Source organism: Epinephelus moara, chromosome 3 (genome assembly GCF_006386435.1).
Source record: "Epinephelus moara isolate mb chromosome 3, YSFRI_EMoa_1.0, whole genome shotgun sequence".
In the NCBI taxonomy this organism is placed as follows: Eukaryota; Metazoa; Chordata; class Actinopteri; order Perciformes; family Serranidae; genus Epinephelus; species Epinephelus moara.
In genome coordinates, this window is record NC_065508.1 from 11,758,702 (window position 1) to 11,778,107 (window position 19,406).

Here is a 19,406-nt window from a genome sequence, read left to right on the forward strand (position 1 = left end):
CTTTTCTTACTTCAACAGAATTATTCAACCTCTCTGCTGTTATGTTTGGTTTGTGCTGCCTTCTCCTTGTTTCATAAAGGCTAGTTTATGACTTTTAAACCTTTTCCATGATGTGAACTCTAATGAAGACATGAGGACCACATTGAGTGAGTTTATGGAGATCCAGATAAAGAATAAAGCATCAAACTGCACATAAAATTAAGACTTGTTCAGTTGGTGCCACTCTTGTCTATTTATCTTAAAATCAGTGTCAGAGATATTCAAGGTGACAAATTCTCTCATTCATACATTTATGCTGTGGATAAGAGCAAAGAATACACAATCAGAATCCAATCAGAAAATCAATTTATTGGATAATTAAAACAATCATTATTTATTTATTATAATTTTTTTTCCAGAACATATTTTACCAGGCTAGATTCCTTCAAAATCCCAATTCTCATTTTAACGAGACATTTCCAAGACAGTGGTATTCAGCCAAAGACAGATTTCACAATATCCAATATTGTACAATTGTTTTTAAATGCAATGTATTTCTAAAAAAAAGAGAGGAAGAAATCAAAATCTCAAGTGTGATTTTCTTAAAAACTGTATAAAGACAGAATATCAAAAAGCATAAAACACGCCTTTGAGGCTGATAATATCTGAGTTAAAACAAATCTCATGATATCATTTTTATATCATTTCAGTTTAAAGACAGAATATCAAAAAACATAAAACAGACCTTTGACACTGATAATATTTGAGTTAAAACAAATCTCATGATATCATTTTTATAATATAATTTCTTAAAAACAAACATTCCTCACACAGAGACTCATTGAGACATGCACTGAACCAACTGTCAGTGATTTGTCAGTAACTGAACAAAGATTTTGCAGTCTTACTGAATAAAAGGAGCATTTACAGATACAAACATGGCTAAAAATGACTATGGAGAAACTGGTTACCTTTATCTTAAAACCGATTGATTATGGTTACTTAAAACAATTATAATATAAGGTTTTGCCTGAGATCTTTCATGCAGTCACTGCACTCCTCAGGTGTTAAACAACAACAATATCCTGAGTATGAAAACAGACATGACATGCTGTGTTGCTCACTGCTGAAACTGCTCACACTGTATCTTCTGTCAGCACTTAGACTGTGTACACTTCATCAATGTCCATTGGGACAGGTTCCTCTTTCTGAGAGAAGAATTTAAAGAAAGTCTTCAGACTCTCGTCACCTGTGGCCAGTGAATTGTTGACTGCATTTTTAAATGCTGTGAGATTTCTGCTCTCAACCAGTTTCTTTAAACTGGTCATGGTGTTTTGGTGTCGTGGATTACTGCAAGCCAGGTACTCTCTTAACACATCGAACCTTCCTCTTTCCACCATTTGGAGAATGATGTGTTCGTTAATGACGGACAAAGGATGGGCAAACTCTATGACACTCTGCCTTTCACCTCTTGCATTGCGGTAGGGATATCCGCCTGAATGCATTGCAACCACATTGCAGTGCTCGTCAAAGACTGGAGAGCCAGATGAGCCAGAATAAAAGCAAGACTCGTAAGTTAAAAGCTGTCTGATATGTTGCACATCTTCTGTCACACCCTCAAAGAACTGCTGAGTAATCATCTGAATGCGCTGTTGGTTCTCACTGTAGTGAGGGTTTTCCGGCAGAACGCCCTCTGGATTTTCACTGTGATGCCTCTCTACTACCTGGTTTCGGTTTTCAGTCGGAATAATCAAGCATGGATCTATCTTTTTCACACCACCATCAGGATGCCCAATAATGCAGATCCCACCACTTTGGGGAAGAAATCCAAAGCGCTTTAACAGAGCATCAGGTAATGTCTGATCAGCACAGACCCTCAGCAACGCCCAGTCACACTCGTAGCTTGACACATCAGAACCGTATTCAAATCCAACGACCTCTTCCACTGCTGCTCCTGACTCCATGGGGTTTAGACTTTCGAAAGAGAAATGGACAGTGACACTCTCATTAAGTTGCCCTGTGTACTCATTATAAATGCCTTTAACTACATGAGCATTTGTGAGGACAAACTTGCCAAATAGGAGAAAACCACTTCCTTCTGGTCTGTTATTTATTCTGACCTGGCAAACAGAGTTACTGAGATCCATCAGTGTCTTCATTGTTTTCACTTCCCTGCATGTTTGAGCGTTCTTTCCAAACTCTACGCGGAAGAGATTCTGGATACGAGAGAGCTTAGATCCTTGCAGCGTTTTCTTTCCTTTCACTACATCTTGAAACTGAGAAGACAGGTGGCACTGCGTCTTTTTTGAATTTGGAATTTCATGCAATATGATTTCTGGTGCCATGTTACCATCTAGCTTTGGTTTCTTTTTTGGTATGCTGTCATTCACTGACTCAGCTGTGGTGGTTGGCTGCTTTGAAGGATCTGGGTTTCCATTATGGTCAGATATCTCAGCTTCATTTTGCATCATGTAAGCATCATCAAGACTGCCAGGCGGACTTTCTAGTGGACAAGAGTCATTGAGCAATATGATCTTGAAAGTTTCACCATCAAGATCATCAACAAGGCTGGACATCCCAGTGTTTGCGTCAGTGCTCGTGTGAGAGAGCACACAGTTCTTCTTAAATACAAGATTGTTTAAACGACCATCTCTTCTCAGAGCTTTCCTCACTTTTTCGCCTTTGTATGCATAAACAGTCATTTCACTAAAGTCTGTTTTTAGTGTCGGGTTTCTCATGATATTCACTACTTTTTTACCTCCCTTTGTCCGTACATGAAACATCACAAGCTCGCCAGATGGCCTCTTTCTTTGAGGACGAACAGAACCACCAACCGATTGCTTTGGATGGTCTACAGCTTTGATAAACTTGATAGTCAGTAGATCTTTTTCAGTCAAGCTACAGGGAAAGTGTGAAGTGATAGCTTTTCCATCTCTTACTATAATAAGCTCTTTGTTTTTGTTCTTTTCTGCAATTCTTCTAAACTCTGAATTTCTCTTCAGCAAGTCCTCGACAGTTCCTCCTTTACCGCGCTCTTTGAAATTCTTGTCACCCCAGCACCAGTGGAGAGAATAGCTTTCATCTGACTCCTCTTCCTAGAAATGAAACAAAATTAAGTCTCACTTCATTGAATCAAAGCAAAACATTTTATTTCCTGTTAAAACCATACCACTCTCAAACCATCCATCCGTTAGCTATACCTGTTTATCCAGAGGCTTGCGAGGGACTGGAGCCGATGCCTGCGGACTTTGGGTGAGAGGTGAGGTACTCCCTGCAGGGGTCGCCAGTTTATCACAGGGCTGACACACAGAGACAGACAACACTTAAACCTTTCTGTTATTATCTCAGAAACATGGCTGAAGTGAAATCAAAGCGCATACTAAATAGATTTTTTACAATGTGCCGCTAATGCAAAAGAAATTAACAAAAAGCTAGAAGTTGAGCCACAAAGTTAAATAAAAATGAAGACAAGAAAAATAAGTTTGTTTACAGTATCAAATGTTTTTTTATTTGCCAACACAGATACAGCATAAATATGACAAACCTTTGCAGCAGGTTGCAAATTAGGAGGCTGACAGCTTTCCCCATTCTGGTTGGATGTGCTTTTCTTGAGATACCAGACAGAAAAGTTATTTATAGAAATGTATATTATGAAATGAACATTTAAGACTTTTGACAGGTTATTTCTTAATTTATTTCCTTGATAAAAACACAGAGCTAGATTAAATTGGCAACACCATATAAATTAGCAGTCTTGCAAATCAAAATGCTGTTGTTAAAACATATAATTAATGTTCTGAGTGTACATATCATTATACAGGAGAAAATTGCTACCTGGACAAATTTGTCCATTGGGCCATTACTTGTGGGCCTCAACTTTGGTCCCATTTTTAATGCGTTGCTGGCTGAATTTAAGGATGCAGAAGATGAAGATGATGATGGTGTGGGATACTGCCCTGAGGAAAAGGCGAAGAAATATGGTTAATTTCAAATGACTTACAGTCAGGGGCTCGTCGATTCAAAAATGTAGCCTACCAGCAACTCAATAGATTACCATTGTTTTTCTGTTGTGGTTTTTTTCGTGGTTTCTGGTGCTTATTTCCAACCCTGCTTTACAGTACACATTGAATCATCACTTAATGTATCCGCACCAATATGACATTTATTGCGATTCACTTTACTAAAACAAAACAAATGTACGGTGGTCAGCACTATTCATGCATACTAGGATGTGGCATGATGCCATCTCATTATCCAACAAGTGTGTGCATGTCTTGTTGTTGTTGGAAAGGACACATATCGTCCTCACTCCGATACCACAAAACTAAACTTACAAAATGACATGTAGGCTATGCAAATACATATTTTCATACATTAATACAAGAAAGGTATAGCATACAACCAAACTAAAAACACTCCATACAATATATATTCATTGTTTAGGCCACATTATTCAGTAAACACCTGACGATACTAATTTTAATTCTGTATCTTTTATAACTTTTTGTTTTTACATTTTTTTTATATTCTCGCGTCAACTACCAGGCAGTGATCTGTCGTTACTTGCTAACATTTCCTTCCCAGATGTGCTACATAGCGGTTCTGCGCCTGCTCACAGTACCGTTATAACGTGGACTGAGTTTTTTCGAGACATGCTACCTCTGAAATCTCAAATTAAAATGTTAAAATTGAGAATTAATTATGTCCCCAATGTTCTTACAGTACACTTTTCGCTGGGGTACTGCTATCCGTTCGCACTAAGCTAAGTGAGCATTTTAACTCGGCATGAATCAGCAAAACAAAGTCGCCATCATCATTTAACACGTTATATAATTTAGCTAAATTAGCTTATTTAAGGACACCGTTACTATGACACATAAGAACCATACCTATTCGCTTCGTCATTTGTCACAGCTTCACAAAAAGTGGTAAACAAACACCCACTTTGAAGGGACGAGCGTCGTGTCGAACAATTCTCCCGCCTTTTGAATATCCCGCCCGCGAGACCGACTGCGTTCGTCATCCTCCCCTCCGTGTGTCACCGTTTTAAAAATCCCCGTCGCTACGTGGAACTAGTCTCACTTTACCAGACTATATCTCGAGACTTGGTTTTAACACAGAGCGTGTAACAACGGCAAAAATATCAAAGTTAGCAACCTACACGCTAAAATATCTTTTTATGTTTTATGTGGCGCTTTCCTTTGAGGGGATTCAGGCAGTTTAATGCCAGGGTGCAAGTGTTCCATCAGAACAAGTTCCCCTTCGACACTGTTTTGCCGGGGCACCGTTGTTACGTCATAACCGCCAAAGACGATTGTGATTGGTTCAAATCTGACACAGCGCTTCAAACCTGTGTGGAACAAAGTCCGGCTGTGCTTCACATTCAGAAATATAAGTTTACTCATAGAAAACCTTCTTTTGTTGCTTTCTACAGTGAGGTCAAGCAGTACATCGATTCCATTAAATTTTCCCTCAGAAGGCAATCAAAACCATTAATATTTGTGATCATTTTAATATTTTCTTGTAAACTCTTATCCCCCCTGGCATATGTTATATTTGACATATGTGTGTAATAATGTTGAAGATTTGCATTCTGTAAACTTTCTTATGTGTTACATAAATTTATAAAAAAAAAATCATCATCTGTGTTCATGTTTAATGGGTAGTATTTAATTTCTGCTAAAATGTGATTACAATATTTTAAAGTTACCTGTAAAGTTAACACGTTTCAATAAACAAGCTCGTCTGGCCTGGAAAATAACACACAAACACCATTTTCACCAATTAATTACATTTGGTAAAAAGATATTAAATATAAAAGGAAATATATTATGGGAAATGGGTTGACAGTGTTATTATGTTGATTAGACAACCTGTTAATACTGGGGGGCAGGTACTGACAAATAATTAATCTCCAAATTCAGCTCTCCAGTTGCACCCACAGCCAGTAGTTATTGATGCTTTGCCAAGAAAGGTTAAGCAATCGAGGATTCAGTCATCGGCTATCTAGCAGAGGTATATTCATCTGAGAAGTTGAAGTTACCAAGAATAAATCTATCAAGAAATACATCAGGAATCACATACAAGCTGTAACTCTGCCCCCATTAAGGTTCTCTTGGGCCTCGCTTTATGATGAAATAACTGTCACAAAGTGTGGCTGACTGGAGACAAATTCTGTCTTAATAATAAAGTTAAATAAATTTCCTGTACAATGTTGCATCTTATATATCCAGCATAGAAAAACATTGGAGAGATTTAGACTTCATACTGAATATTCTTGTACTTTCTGTGAATTAGAAGAAGAAATAATGTGCCATTTGTTCTTTCACTGTAAATGAATACCAGAATATTTTGGGTGGATGTTTAACTTGGTGTTCATGTCTGTTTTAAACCTACAAAAAGAAAAAAAAAAGATTTACTCTGTAAATAAGTCTTCATCTATGAAACCCCACAGTAAAAAATGTGTGAATGAATGATGGAAATGTACACCAGTAGTAAATAAGAGATATAGAGAGGTTACATAACATGTAATAACAATGCTATAACATGTTATATGACAGTTTAGTAAAACACTCACTAGCTGAACTTTCACTGCTGTCTGAGGCCGGTGGTTCAGTAGCTGCTGATGGGGGGAAAATATCATTACTTGGTGAACAGAGCAGTATGTATATACTGTGCATCTTATGTAATCTATAATTCCACATGAAAATATGAATGGTAGCAAAATCAGTGTCGAGATGTTCAAGGTGAGAAATTCTCTCATTCATACATTTATGCTGTCGATAAGAGCAAAGAATACACAATCAAAATCCAAGTATAAAAAAAAAAACACTTTATTGGATACTGTAAAATCCTCATTATTTATTTGTTCGTTTCATTTCTTTATTTATACAGGAAATGAATTAAATGTACCATTGTGTGTTACAGTTCAAACTGGCCTGACTCAGTTAAAAACTGGTTTGCAGCAGGTTCCTGTTTTGTAACAAAAACACATTACAATACAAAGTATAAACAGAAACAATCAGCAGAGGCAAAACAACAAAACACAGGCAGCTACATAGACATCGCAGAGTAGCGGACTGAAATGGAGTGAGTAAAATGGGATATGGGATTTAAATCAGTGGTTGCAGGTCCATCCTTCCATCGGATAGTGTTTAAATGTGTTTGAAATGTGTAAAAGACGGTATTGCTCTGATGTAGTGTGGGATCTAGTTCCAAAACTTAGTGTGATTGTGACAAAATGATCTCTGACCGTAATTGTAATTGTAAGGTGGTACAGGAATAAGTGCATGCGAGACTGATCTAGTCGTTGCTGTCTTGTGTTGTGACTTGGAAGTAGTGCAGTAAGTGTGGGATTGGAGATATTGTTCAGGATCTGAAAATAGAGTTTAATGGCTGGATTATTTGTGTAGTTTTGAAAAGTTAGAGGGTTAGAGCGGGAGAGTGCGATGCAGTTATAACTGGGGTTTTTTCACGACGTAATTTCCTTTATCTTAAAACTGATTGATTATGGTTCAATGGTGTTCATTATGTCTTTAGTTTCTGATAATGACTTTGGTTGTTCTTTTATCTCAGACATGTGTTAGGATGTTACATATCTCATATCATTTTGGCAGAAACTTCTGCCTTCCTCAGAAGTGTCACTTGATGGTGGTTGTGACATGTCTTTATCAGCTGATCTGTCAATCAGCTGATGTTAGGGAGGCGTGACCGTCCTGTCAGTTTTGACGGGACGAGGGGGCATACATGCTCTCCCACACCTGGAGCAGCGTCCTGGAGAGGCGGCGGACGGACAGCAGGTGACGTGATCGTCCCGTCAAAAGTGACAGGATGGTCACGCCTCCCTAATATCAGCTGATAAAGACGTGTCACAACCACCACCAAGTGACACTTCTGAGGAACTCACACTGTATCTTCTGTCAGCACTTAGACTGTGTACACTTCATCAATGTCCATTGGGACAGGTTCCTCTCTCTGAGAGAAGAATTTAAAGAATGTCATCAGACTCTTGTCACCTGTGGCCAGTGAATTGTTGACTGCATTTTTAAATGCTGTGAGATTTCTGCTCTCAACCAGTTTCTTTAAACTGGTCATGGTGTTTTGGTGTCGTGGATTACTGCAAGCCAGGTACTCTCTTAACACATCGAACCTTCCTCTTTCCACCATTTGGAGAACGATGCGTTCGTTAACGAAGGACAAAGGATGGGCAAACTCTATGACACTCTGCCTTTCACCTCTTGCATTGCGGTAGGCATATCCGCCTGAATGCATTGCAACCACATTGCAGTGCTCGTCAAAGACTGGAGAGCCAGATGAGCCAAAATAAAAGCAAGACTCGTAAGTCAGAGCCTGTCTGATATGTTGCACATCTTCTGTCACATCCTCAAAGAACTGCTGAGTAATCATCTGAATGGGCTGCTGGTTCTCACTGTAGTGACGGTTTTCCGGCAGAACGCCCTCCGGATTTTCACTGTGATGCCTCTCTACTACCTGGTTTCGGATTTCAGTCGGAATAATCAAGCATGGATCTATCTTTTTCACACCACCATCAGGATGCCCAATAATGCAGATCCCACCACTTTGGGGAAGAAATCCAAAGCGCTTTAACAGAGCATCAGGTAATGTCTGATCAGCATAGACCCTCAACAAAGCCCAGTCACACTCGTAGCTTGACACAACAGGACCGTATTCAAATCCAACAACCTCTTCCACTGCTGCTCCTGACTCCATGGGGTTTAGACTTTCATAAGAGAAATGGACAGTGACTCTCTCATTAAGTTGCCCTGTGTACTCATTATAAATGCCTTTAACTACATGAGCATTTGTGAGGACAAACTTGCCAAATAGGAGAAAACCACTTCCTTCTGGTCTGTTATTTATTCTGACCTGGCAAACAGAGTTACTGAGATCCATCAGTGTCTTCATTGTTTTCACTTCCCTGCATGTTTGAGCGTTCTTTCCAAACTCTACACGGAAGAGATTCTGGATACGAGAGAGCTTAGATCCTTGCAGCGTTTTCTTTCCTGTCACTACATCTTGAAACTGAGAAGACAGGTGGCACTGCATTATTTTTGAATTGGGAATTTCATGCAATATGATTTCTGATGCCATGTTACCATCTAGCTTTGGTTTCTTTTTTGGTATGTTGTCGTTCACTGATTTAGATGTGGTGGTTGGCTGCTTTGAAGGATCTGGGTTTCCATTACGGTCAGATATCTCAGCTTCATTTTGCATCATGTAAGCATCATCCTGACTGTCGGGCTGACTTTCTGGTGGACAAGAGTCATTGAGCAATATGATCTTGAAAGTCTCACCATCAAGATCATCAACAAGGCTGGACATCCCAGTGTTTGCGTCAGTGCTCGTGTGAGAGAGCACACAGTTCTTCTTAAATACAAGATCCTTTAAACGACCATCTCTTCTCAGAGCTTTCCTCACTTTTTCGCCTTTGTATGCATAAACAGTCATTTCACTGAAGTCTGTTTTTAGTGTCGGGTTTCTCATGATATTCACTACTTTTTTACCTCCCTTTGTCCGTACATGAAACATCACAAGCTCGCCAGATGGCCTCTTTCTTTGAGGACGAACAGAACCACCAACCGATTGCTTTGGATGGTCTACAGCTTTGATAAACTTGATAGTCAGTGGATCATTTTTAATCAAGCTACAGGGAAAGTGTGAACTGATAGCTTTTCCATCTCTTACTATAATAAGCTCTTTGTTTTTGTTCTTTTCTGCAATTCTTCTAAACTCTGAATTTCTCTTCAGCAAGTCCTCGACAGTTCCTCCTTTACCGCGCTCTTTGAAATTCTTGTCACCCCAGCACCAGTGGAGAGAATAGCTTTCATCTGACTCCTCTTCCTAGAAATGAAACAAAATTAAGTCTCACTTCATTGAATCAAAGCAAAACATTTTATTTCCTGTTAAAACCATACCACTCTCAAACCATCCATCCGTTAGCTATACCTGTTTATCCAGAGGCTTGCGAGGGACTGGAGCCGATGCCTGCGGACTTTGGGTGAGAGGTGAGGTACTCCCTGCAGGGGTCGCCAGTTTATCACAGGGCTGACACACAGAGACAGACAACACTTAAACCTTAAACTTAAAGAAACTAACAAAAAGCAAGAAGTTGAGCCCCAAAGTCAAATAAAAATGAAGAAAAAATAAGCTAGATTACAGTATCAAATATTCTTATTTGCCAACACATATACAGGATAAAAATGACCAACCTTTGCAGCATGTTGCAAATTAGGCAGCTGACAGCTTTTCCCATTCTGGTTGGATGTGCTTTTCTTGAGATATCAGACAGAAAAGTTATTAACAGCAAATGATGAGCATTAACGTAAAAACATATAATTAATGTGATACTGCTTACATGAAACTGACAAGATTTGAGTGGACATTTCATTATACAGGAGAAAATTGCTACCTTGAGAAACCTGTCCATTGGGCCATTACTTGTGGGCCTCGACTTTGGTCCCATTTTTAATTTGCTGTTTCCGGCTGAATTTTAAGGATGCAGAAGATGAGGAAGATGATGATGTGGGATACTACCCTGAGGAAAAGGCAAAGAAATATGGTTAATTTCAAATGACTTCCAGTACATGTGAAATCTTTACTTAGTGTATTCATATTAACACGACATTTATTGAGATTCACTTTACTAAAACAAACACACACACTCACAAAACAAATGTAAGGTGGTCCTCACCCTATTCATGCATACTAGGATGTGGCATGATGCCATCTCATTATCCAACATGTTTGTGCATGTTTTTTGTTGTTGGGGGGGACAAATATCCCCCTCAATCTAATGACACAAAATGAAGCCTAATTTAAGCAATTACATATAGGCTTTGCAAATGCCCATTTTCATAAAATAACACAAGAACGGTGCAACATACAGCCAAATGAATGACAGTGTATATAATACACAATCCACTCTGACTTGTGTATGCTAACAGTAGACACCTAACGTCACTAGTTTTATTTCTGTATTTCTATTCTTTCTTTTTTCAATATTCTCGCTTTATAACGCGATGTCAAATGCCAGTGATCTGTCGTTACTTGCTAACGTTACCTACCCAGATGTGCTACATAACGGTTCTGCGCCTGCTCACAGTACCGTTAACGTTACACACTGGGTCAGGAGGTCTGTCCAGACACGCTACCTCTGACGTCGCAAATTAAGATGTTGATAATGAGTATCAAAATATGTTCCCCATATTCTGACAGAACACTTAGTCCTGTTTGCAATCATTTTGTGATAGGTTAGCGAGACTTTGCTATCGATTTGCGCTAAGCTGAATGAGCATCCTCGACAAGGCAGCATGAATCAACAAAACACCGTCGCCTTCTACATCATATAACAAGTTATTTTACGTAGCTAATTTAGCTTATTTAAGAACACCGTTACCAGTACTCATGAGAACCATACCTGTACACAGCTTCAGTAGTCACAGCTTCATCAAAAATGTTAAACAAACACCAGGGAACCATGTTTGACAAATTCCCCGCCTTTGGGACACTCCGCCTGTGAGACCAACTGCTTCCGTTATCCCCTCCTCCGCTGCTTCTTCTTCTTCTTTGTGTTTTCTGGCGGATTGCAATACCAACTTTAAAGGTGCATACCGCCACCTACTGAACCAGAGTATGTAGGACAGGATCTAGTTTTATATTACATTATGTCATGGAGAGACATAACACAACAAACAAACAAAAAAAATAAAAATAAATAAATAAATAAAACCGCCAACCAACCACTATATTCTATAAAACAAACCAGTGTTATATAGGTAATCTATTACCCCTCTCTGTATCTCCCACACCTTATCTCCCTTAGTTCCCAGTATCCCTGCCAAATTCCAGTCCCGTCCTGCCTCTCTCACCCTTTGTTGCAACCTTACCCTTTCTTCGTTATATTTACTACAGTACATAATTACATGTTCTACATTTTCTATAATATTACAATATGTGCAGACTTGTGAGTTTACTTTTCCCAATAAAAATAATGTCTTATTTAAACCAGTGTGATGAAACCTTAATCTTGATAGAACTACCTCCTCTCTTCTACTTCTTCCCTTAATATTCTGTGCTCTGACTGTGTTTTGTATTCTGTAATAATTTCTGCCCTTACTGTCCTCATCCCACTTCTTCTGCCAAAATTCTGATATTTTCTTTTTGATTAGTGCTTTTCCTTCACCTTTTCCAAATGGAATATCCGTTACATGTCTCATACTAAGTGCTCTTTTTGCCACCCTATCTGCAAATTCATTACCTCTTAATCCCACATGGGCAGGTACCCAGCAAAATTCTACCTCGATCCCCACTTTCTGAACTCTGAACAGACACTGAAGAATTTCATACATTAAATCTTCCCTGAGTGACTTCATATTCTGTAAGCTCAGTAACACTGCTGCAGAGTCAACACACAGCACCACCCTGTCTGGTCTCACCTCCTCCACCCACTGAAGTCCAAAAATGACTGCCATCATCTCTGCTGAATAAACTGATAATTTATCTGTTATCCTATTGCTCAGTTGAATTTGAAAAAGTGGGATGTAAACTCCTGTACCAACGCGATCATTTTGATCTTTTGAGCCATCAGTGAATATTTGTAAATAACTGTAATAATGATTCTTTATATATTGATTTGCACAATGCCCTATTTCCCTTTCCACCCAATCCTTCTTTAGGTTCATAATACTAAAATCTATTTTAACCTTAGGAAAAAGCCATGGAGGAACATTACTTATTGGCAAAGGGGAATTAAAACAAATTTCTTTAATGCCATATTTTTCTATTTTATCTTTTATCTTCCATCCAAAACCATTTCCCTTAAAACAGTTATATTCCCAGCATTCATTTATGACACTTTTGATGTTTTCATCCCCACATCCTCTTAACCGAATCCAATATGTTAATGAAAGTTTGTCCAATCTCTCCTCCTCTGTCAGTGTGTCACCGTTTTTAAACCCCCCTCGCTACATGGAACTTACCAGACCTATCTCCACACTTCACTTTAACACTGAGCGAGCGTGAAACAAGAGCAACAATATCCAACTTAGCAACCTACACGCTAAAACGTCTTTTCATGTTTTAAGCGTCGCTTTCTTTTGCGGGGATTTACACAGTTTAATGCTAAGGTGCAAGTGTTCCACCAAAACAAGTTCCCCCCCGACACTGTTTGGCAGGGGCACCGTTGTTACGGCACCGCCCAAGACGATTGTGATTGGTTCAAATCTGACACAGCGCTTAAACGATGTGTGGAAAAGGGCTTTGCTCTGCTTTCATGTTTAATAGATGAAGTTAACTGTCTGCTAAAAATGTGATTACAACATTTATAAGTTACCTGTAAAGTTAACACATTTCTATAACAAGCTAGTATGGCCTGGAAAATTACCCACAAACATATTTTATTCATTAATTAATTACTACATTTGGAAAAAATAAATAAAAAAATCAAAGCAATGAGATGTTTTTTTTGTACCATTAATTTTTCTTATTGAGCAAATCCCACATTTACAGGAAGTGGGCGACTCCAAACCGAATTTTAAGCTTTTCTATCAAAATCTACAACATTGTGGCCCCCAAATAAGAGGCCTTGATAATGAAAAGGCAATAAAAAACAATCTGTGTGTTTGATAAATTACATATGCACAGCACAGTACTCTGGATTTATACTACTTTTTCAATGTTTTTCTTTTTTTTTCTTTTCTTTTTGTTTTTTTCTCAGTTATATGTAGGCAACCCCGGGTAAAGATAAGTCTCTGTGTATATAATGTTAATATATTATGTTTGTTTAATAAAGAATAATAATAAAAAAGATACTACTGTCATGGTGACAGCTTGTAGTGTGGACAGTGAACTTCCTTCTCCCCCAATAATGCTTAATTGAGCTTAATACAAACAAACAAGGGACACTTTCAAGTCCTATAGCTCAGGTAACATCTGTCTTAGGCTGAAGAGAAGTAAACCACATATGATATGAAGGAAATCAAACAATAACATAAAATAACTAAACATAACATATAAAGAAACACAACACAAACACAAACTGTATTCAGAAGAGACATTCTGGACCATCACCTCAGTACTTTAGGACTAATGAAAGGAAAACAAGCTAAGTCTCCCATCAGAGGTGATGTTGAACTGAAAATATCTGAGGACTCCTAAAGTAACCATGGACGATTGCGGACTATTTAATTTAATTTAATTTAATTTAATTTAATTTAATTTAATTTAATTTAATTTAATTTAATTTAATTTGATCTTATATTATCTTATTTTATTCTATTTTATCTTATCTTTCTCAACTAATGTGCCGTTTGGTGCAAATGAATAATTTTAAATAAAAAAAGTTTTACTTCTTCCCATACCAGTTATGTATGACGTAATATGACGGCGAACAACTCTGGTGACGTCATTTAAAGTGATACACACAGCTTTAGCAGAATCTGCTCTGCTGGCGCTGCACGCGACAGTGTCTGCCATCGAGATCTGTTCGTTGGGACTTAACACAAGCTTTGATTCAACGTCCCTTAAAGCCAAAACCGGACCAAACCGCTACGGATACCCATTGGTGACAAACATGGCCAACACAGAGGTAAGTTTAACATTTAGCTTTGGAAAACTCCAACACTGGCATTCATGTGTTGTTGTTGTTTTAGCACCCAGCTGGGCGTTTAAGCCAGCTGTCAAACTGGAATCCCTCTTCTCCTTTGTCATTCTCTTTTATCACGTAGCAGACACATTAGTTGTCTGCCAGATGCTCTAGCTAATGTAAATGTAGCGGTGCACACACATTATTTGGCCCCTGTCTCTGCTGCTGATTAGGGAAGTAAACTTTGGGGAGGACGTTTCGTGGGAGACACTGATTCCATCATGGAGAAGTTCAACGCATCCATCGCGTATGACCAGAGGATGTGGGATGCTGACATCCGAGGGAGCAAGGCTTATGTGAAAGCTCTGGAGAAGGCAAAGCTGGTCACCACAGATGAGATGCAGCAAATTTTAAATGGGCTGGATCAGGTAAAACACACACACACACACACACACACACACACACACACAAAGCTACACTCAGCTTTAGGGTAAAAAAGGAAGTTAACGTCATAAATCCAAGCTGACAATTTGCAGCACTATGATTATGGTCTTTGTGAGTTCTCTCCCACAGACATGTAAGGAAATACACTCCTGTTGCATTATGGGTATGTTTGCCACAGATGTAAGTTAATGGGTGACAGCTGAAAATGTGCCATGGCGCAGAATTCCTCTCTGTATTATGCTGAGTTTGTGGTGAACAATGCTATCATCATGTGACAGATGTCAGCTGCCAAGTCTTTCACCCACACAGCCAGGTCAGGTTTCCGGGTGCCTTCTCTACACTCATGTTTAGCTTTGGCAAAGCAAACTAAGCTTCCTATATACATTATGTTGATAATTTGATTTATACGCTAACACAAGTGGATAGTGCAGCCTTGAAGTCAGTGCGTCCATATACTGTATGTGTGCTATGTACTACTGTTTAAAGGTAGCTGTGTGTTTTTAACCTGCTTGGTGATACAGTGTTTTTTTCCTCCAGGTGTCTGAAGAGTGGTCCAAAGGTGTTTTTGTGATCAAACCTGGAGATGAAGACATTCACACTGCCAATGAGCGCAGACTAAAGGTGAGGTAGAGCTCCATTCACTCACTTGCTTTTGTTCTTTTCAAGTGTCAACATCCCACGGAGCATGTAGGAGAATGATCAGTTGAGAACCTATGGACCATTTTAGTGTTGGCTGATGGCTGTCATGAGTGAGAACGTTTTAGTTCTTTTACTGTCTGTTTATTCAGGAGCTGATTGGTGCTCCTGCAGGGAAGCTGCACACTGGCAGGAGCAGAAACGATCAGGTTTGTCTTTACAATATTAATATTATACTGCTGTTTGGAGTTGCGGCCCATGTATCACATCATTGCAGGGACTATCTGATATCATGAGACTGTGCTGTGTGCGTTTGGGTCGACCAGGTTGTGACTGACATGAGGCTGTGGCTGCGAGATGCCATCTCAACCCTGACGGACAATGCCCTACAGTTGATGTCTACCATGGTGGAGCGGGCAGCAGCGTAAGACAGAAACACACCGATACACACAAACACACATTTGTGATTGTGATTTTTTTTTTTTAAAAGTTGCCCCGCGATGTCTTCTGTCACTTTTCTGAACCTCAGAGAAATTGACGTCCTGTTTCCTGGTTACACCCACATGCAGAGGGCTCAGCCAATCAGATGGAGCCACTGGATTCTAAGGTGTTCTTTAAAAAGCGAACAATCGTTGCACGTGTCCCAGCTTTTATATTAGATGGTGTTTTGTTCATGTCAATCTTGTGTTTCTGTTTCCCAACTCGCTGGCTGAACCAACCCTCAGCCATGCTGTTGCTCTGAGCAGAGATGTGGACCGGCTTCAGGAGATTAAGAAAAGAGTTAATGTTTTACCACTCGGCAGGTACACTGCGAACACACTCGCTGTCTGATATGGATTTACACCCCCAGATGTGATAGATTAACCCAAATTTTTCTTCTTGTTTTCAGTGGGGCCATCGCTGGAACACCATTTGACATTGACAGGGAGCTGCTGCAGAAAGGTCAGGTTAAAAATTAGCAGACTATTACTGTCCTGTGTCTTGGTTATTTAGGAAAAATGTATTTATAACAACTGAACTATATCAGTTTTCCTCTTCTGTAGAGTTGCAGTTTGATGGCATCAGTTTGAACAGCATGGATGCCACTGGCCAAAGGGACTTTGTTGGTGCGTAAGCCATACGTGTCTGTCTGCTGTTTAAGTTTTTTATTTGTTTTCTTTTTTATGGTGCAAAGGGTAGTCCAAAAAAGTTAAGGTAGTGACATACAATGCTCAAAATAATTAAGGGAGCGCTAAAATCACTCATCAGATCTTGGTTAATGAATTATTCAGATTGATGTACATGGTGTAATTTGTTGAGAACAAAATGACGTAACAATAGTCAGTGGAAACCAAACCACTGAGGGCTGGATTTAAAATCACACCAAAAATCAAAGTAAAAAATTGAAATCACAGGCTGATCCAGCTTACGTGAATTTTATCACGGCAACTCATAATGTGACTCAGCAGTGTGTATGGCCCCTGCATGCCTGTATGCACTCCCGACAACGTCTGGGCATTCTCCTGATGAGTTGGCGGATGTTGTCCTGGGGGATCTCCTCCTAGACCTGGATCAGGGCATCAGTGAGCTCCTGGACAGCCTGTGGTGTTACCTTCGTGTTGCTGTTGGTGGCATCCGATGCACTGATACATAAGCCCAAAGGTGTTCAGTTGGATTTAGGGAAACAAGAGGGCCTGTCAAAGGCATCAATGCCTTCATCATCCAGGAACTGCCTACACACTCTGGCCACATGAGGCTGGGCATTGTCCTGCACCAGGAGGAACCCAGGGCCCACTGCACCAGCGCAAGGTCTGACAGTCGCTCTGAGGATTTCATCCCGGTACCTAACAGCAGTCAGGGTACTGTTGGCTATGACATGGAGGTCTGTGTGACCCTCCAAGGATATGCCTCCCCATATCATCACTGCCCCACCTCCAAACCAGTCATGCTGGATGATGTTACAAGCAGTGTAACATGTGCTCAGTGTGAACTTGCGCTCATCTGTGAAGAGAACGGGGCACCAGTGGAGGACCTGCCACCCTCATGGAGCCTGTCTCTGACAGTGTGGTCAGAAACATGCACACCAGTAGCCTGCTGGAGGTCATTTTGTAGGGCTCTGGCAGTGCTCCTCCCGTTCCTCCTCGCACAAAGGAGCAGATACCGTTCCTGCTGCTGGGTTGATGCCGTTCTACGGCCCTGTCCAGCTCTCCGGGTCTCCTGGTATCTCCTCCATGCTCTTGAGACTGTGCTGGGAGACACAGCAAACCCTTCTTGCACCCTCCCTAATGGAGCTGTGCAACCTGATTGGGCTGCAGGTACCGCCTCATGCTGCCAGTAGTGACAGGGACACTAGCAGATCACAAAACTAGGGAAGAGTCTGACAGGAAAGAGAAGGAGAGAGCAACTGTCTGTGGACACCACATGTAAAACCATTCCCTTTTTTTGGGGTTGTCTTGCTTTTGCCTCTCCATTGCACCTGTTGTCACTTCCATTTGCACCAAAGCAGGTGAAACTGAATCACAATCACTTGTGCTTCCTAAATGGACAGATTGATATCCCTGAGTTTAAGTGACTTGGTGCTATACTGTGACCATTAAGTGTTCCCTTAATTTTTTTTGTGTACAATGCATACATTGGGGTAGATGGAGGTGGGGATACAGACAAAACGGGACAAATCAGAACAAACAAATAATAATCAGGTATGATCGTATTCGTGCTGTAATAGATATGGAAACCGGTTGTCAGTCAGCTGTCAATAAAGAACATGTTAAAATCTAGTTAGCCTTTTTTTGTCTTCTCTAATTTTCCTCATGTTTGCATGTGTGTTTCTTCAGCGGAGTTCCTGTTCTGGGCTTCGTTGTGTTCGACCCACCTCAGTAAGATGGCCGAGGACCTGATGCTGTACAGCACAAAAGAGTTCTCCTTCATCTCACTCTCTGACGCCTACAGGTCAGTGTGTGTTTCATTACGTGATCTGAAATTACAGTTTGCTCAACTATGGAGTAAATCATTTAGCTTTAGTTTGTAGAAAGCTCAGTGTTACAGCAATTCATTCATATAATTAGTATAGTTAGTATTAGTAAATGAAATGACTGGGTGTATTATAATAGTTACTGTAGTTAAGAATACAAACATCGCAACTTATTCAACAATACGTATATTACAGTACACTTACACTGATAGCCCCTAAATCTGTAAGCAGTTTGATCTCAGTTGGTAATGTATTCCAGAGCTGACAGCCCTTTATGGAAAAAGCTGATTGTCCAAATTAAGATTTACGATATGGTATTTTACAGTTGCCATTCACGCTGCTCTTTGTTGTTCTATTACTGTCTTGTCTTTGAATAAATCTGGAAAAAGGCTCTGGAGCTAGACTGTTCATACTTTTGAAAACTAATCTCGGGAAACAAAAGCTTATAAAGCTGTCAAAGCTGAAAAGATTGTATCGCTCTAGTATGCGACAGTGATGCCACCGGACAGGCTTTTTGTCCATTATTTTAAGTGCCTGATTCAGTAAAGATGTTAGATGTCTGATTGTAGATGATGATGCTTGAGCCCATACTCTAATGCAATATGAAAACTGAGAGAAAATCAGAGAGTGCACGAGTAACTGGAGTGACATAAAGTAATTATTGCACGCTCCTAAAGATGTTTTTTTTGACCTGATCTCACAGAAATACGTGAAATGACCACGACCTCTTAACACCGCATTCCGTGGTGGCAGCACGTAATGGGTTGAAATTACGTGCTGCCACCACGAAAACAA

General features: G+C 39.8%; 3 protein-coding genes across 7 annotated transcripts in view; 1 reads left to right on the forward strand and 2 right to left on the reverse strand.

The window, feature by feature from the left end:
* Positions 1-328: 328 nt before the first annotated feature.
* Positions 329-5,017, reverse strand: LOC126387872 (serine protease FAM111A-like). 3 transcript variants are annotated; one of them, XM_050040609.1, is made up of 5 exons: positions 4,924-5,017; positions 3,814-3,935; positions 3,524-3,586; positions 3,180-3,278; positions 329-3,074 (listed from the first exon to the last, which is right to left on the reverse strand). In XM_050040609.1, exons 1-5 carry the CDS (start codon positions 5,000-5,002, stop codon positions 1,140-1,142), a joined length of 2,298 nt encoding a protein of 765 aa, XP_049896566.1. In that variant the 5' UTR covers positions 5,003-5,017; the 3' UTR covers positions 329-1,139. The 3 variants fall into 3 exon arrangements, with proteins under 3 accessions (XP_049896566.1, XP_049896567.1, XP_049896568.1); XM_050040610.1 differs by having other exon boundaries at positions 4,869-5,017; XM_050040611.1 differs by having other exon boundaries at positions 3,814-3,930; positions 4,869-4,973.
* A 1,789-nt stretch (positions 5,018-6,806) lies between these two features.
* LOC126387873 (serine protease FAM111A-like) lies at positions 6,807-11,567 on the reverse strand. 3 transcript variants are annotated; one of them, XM_050040614.1, is made up of 5 exons: positions 11,417-11,567; positions 10,409-10,534; positions 10,209-10,266; positions 9,946-10,044; positions 6,807-9,840 (listed from the first exon to the last, which is right to left on the reverse strand). In XM_050040614.1, the coding sequence occupies exons 2-5, from the start codon at positions 10,432-10,434 to the stop codon at positions 7,906-7,908; spliced, it is 2,118 nt and encodes a 705-aa protein (XP_049896571.1). In that variant the 5' UTR covers positions 10,435-10,534; positions 11,417-11,567; the 3' UTR covers positions 6,807-7,905. The 3 variants fall into 3 exon arrangements, with proteins under 3 accessions (XP_049896571.1, XP_049896572.1, XP_049896570.1); XM_050040615.1 differs by having other exon boundaries at positions 11,396-11,549; XM_050040613.1 differs by having other exon boundaries at positions 10,209-10,271; positions 11,417-11,432.
* Positions 11,568-14,423: 2,856 nt separating this feature from the next.
* Positions 14,424-19,406, forward strand: part of asl (argininosuccinate lyase) — an 11,009-nt gene continuing 6,026 nt past the window's right edge. Inside the window, exons 1-10 of the mRNA XM_050041240.1 lie at positions 14,424-14,584; positions 14,815-15,009; positions 15,563-15,646; positions 15,814-15,870; positions 15,988-16,085; positions 16,191-16,268; positions 16,387-16,464; positions 16,551-16,603; positions 16,705-16,767; positions 18,475-18,589. Of these exons, the coding sequence (XP_049897197.1) occupies positions 14,570-14,584; positions 14,815-15,009; positions 15,563-15,646; positions 15,814-15,870; positions 15,988-16,085; positions 16,191-16,268; positions 16,387-16,464; positions 16,551-16,603; positions 16,705-16,767; positions 18,475-18,589 (836 nt within the window). The 5' untranslated portion in view covers positions 14,424-14,569. The remainder of the gene's footprint in view (positions 14,585-14,814; positions 15,010-15,562; positions 15,647-15,813; positions 15,871-15,987; positions 16,086-16,190; positions 16,269-16,386; positions 16,465-16,550; positions 16,604-16,704; positions 16,768-18,474; positions 18,590-19,406) is intronic.

Coding starts and splice junctions, on each gene's coding strand:
- LOC126387872 (XM_050040609.1), bottom strand. CDS start 5,002: ATGACGAACGCAGTCGGTCTCGCGGGCGGGATATTCAAAAGGCGGGAG. Junction 3,936..4,923: donor ACGACGCTCGTCCCTTCAAA/GTGGGTGTTTGT, acceptor CCTTTTCCTCAG/GGCAGTATCCCACACCATCA. Junction 3,279..3,523: donor ATTTGCAACCTGCTGCAAAG/GTTTGTCATATT, acceptor TCTGTGTGTCAG/CCCTGTGATAAACTGGCGAC.
- LOC126387873 (XM_050040613.1), bottom strand. CDS start 10,462: ATGGGACCAAAGTCGAGGCCCACAAGTAATGGCCCAATGGACAGGTTT. Junction 10,272..10,408: donor CAATGGACAGGTTTCTCAAG/GTAGCAATTTTC, acceptor TGATATCTCAAG/AAAAGCACATCCAACCAGAA. Junction 10,045..10,208: donor ATTTGCAACATGCTGCAAAG/GTTGGTCATTTT, acceptor TCTGTGTGTCAG/CCCTGTGATAAACTGGCGAC.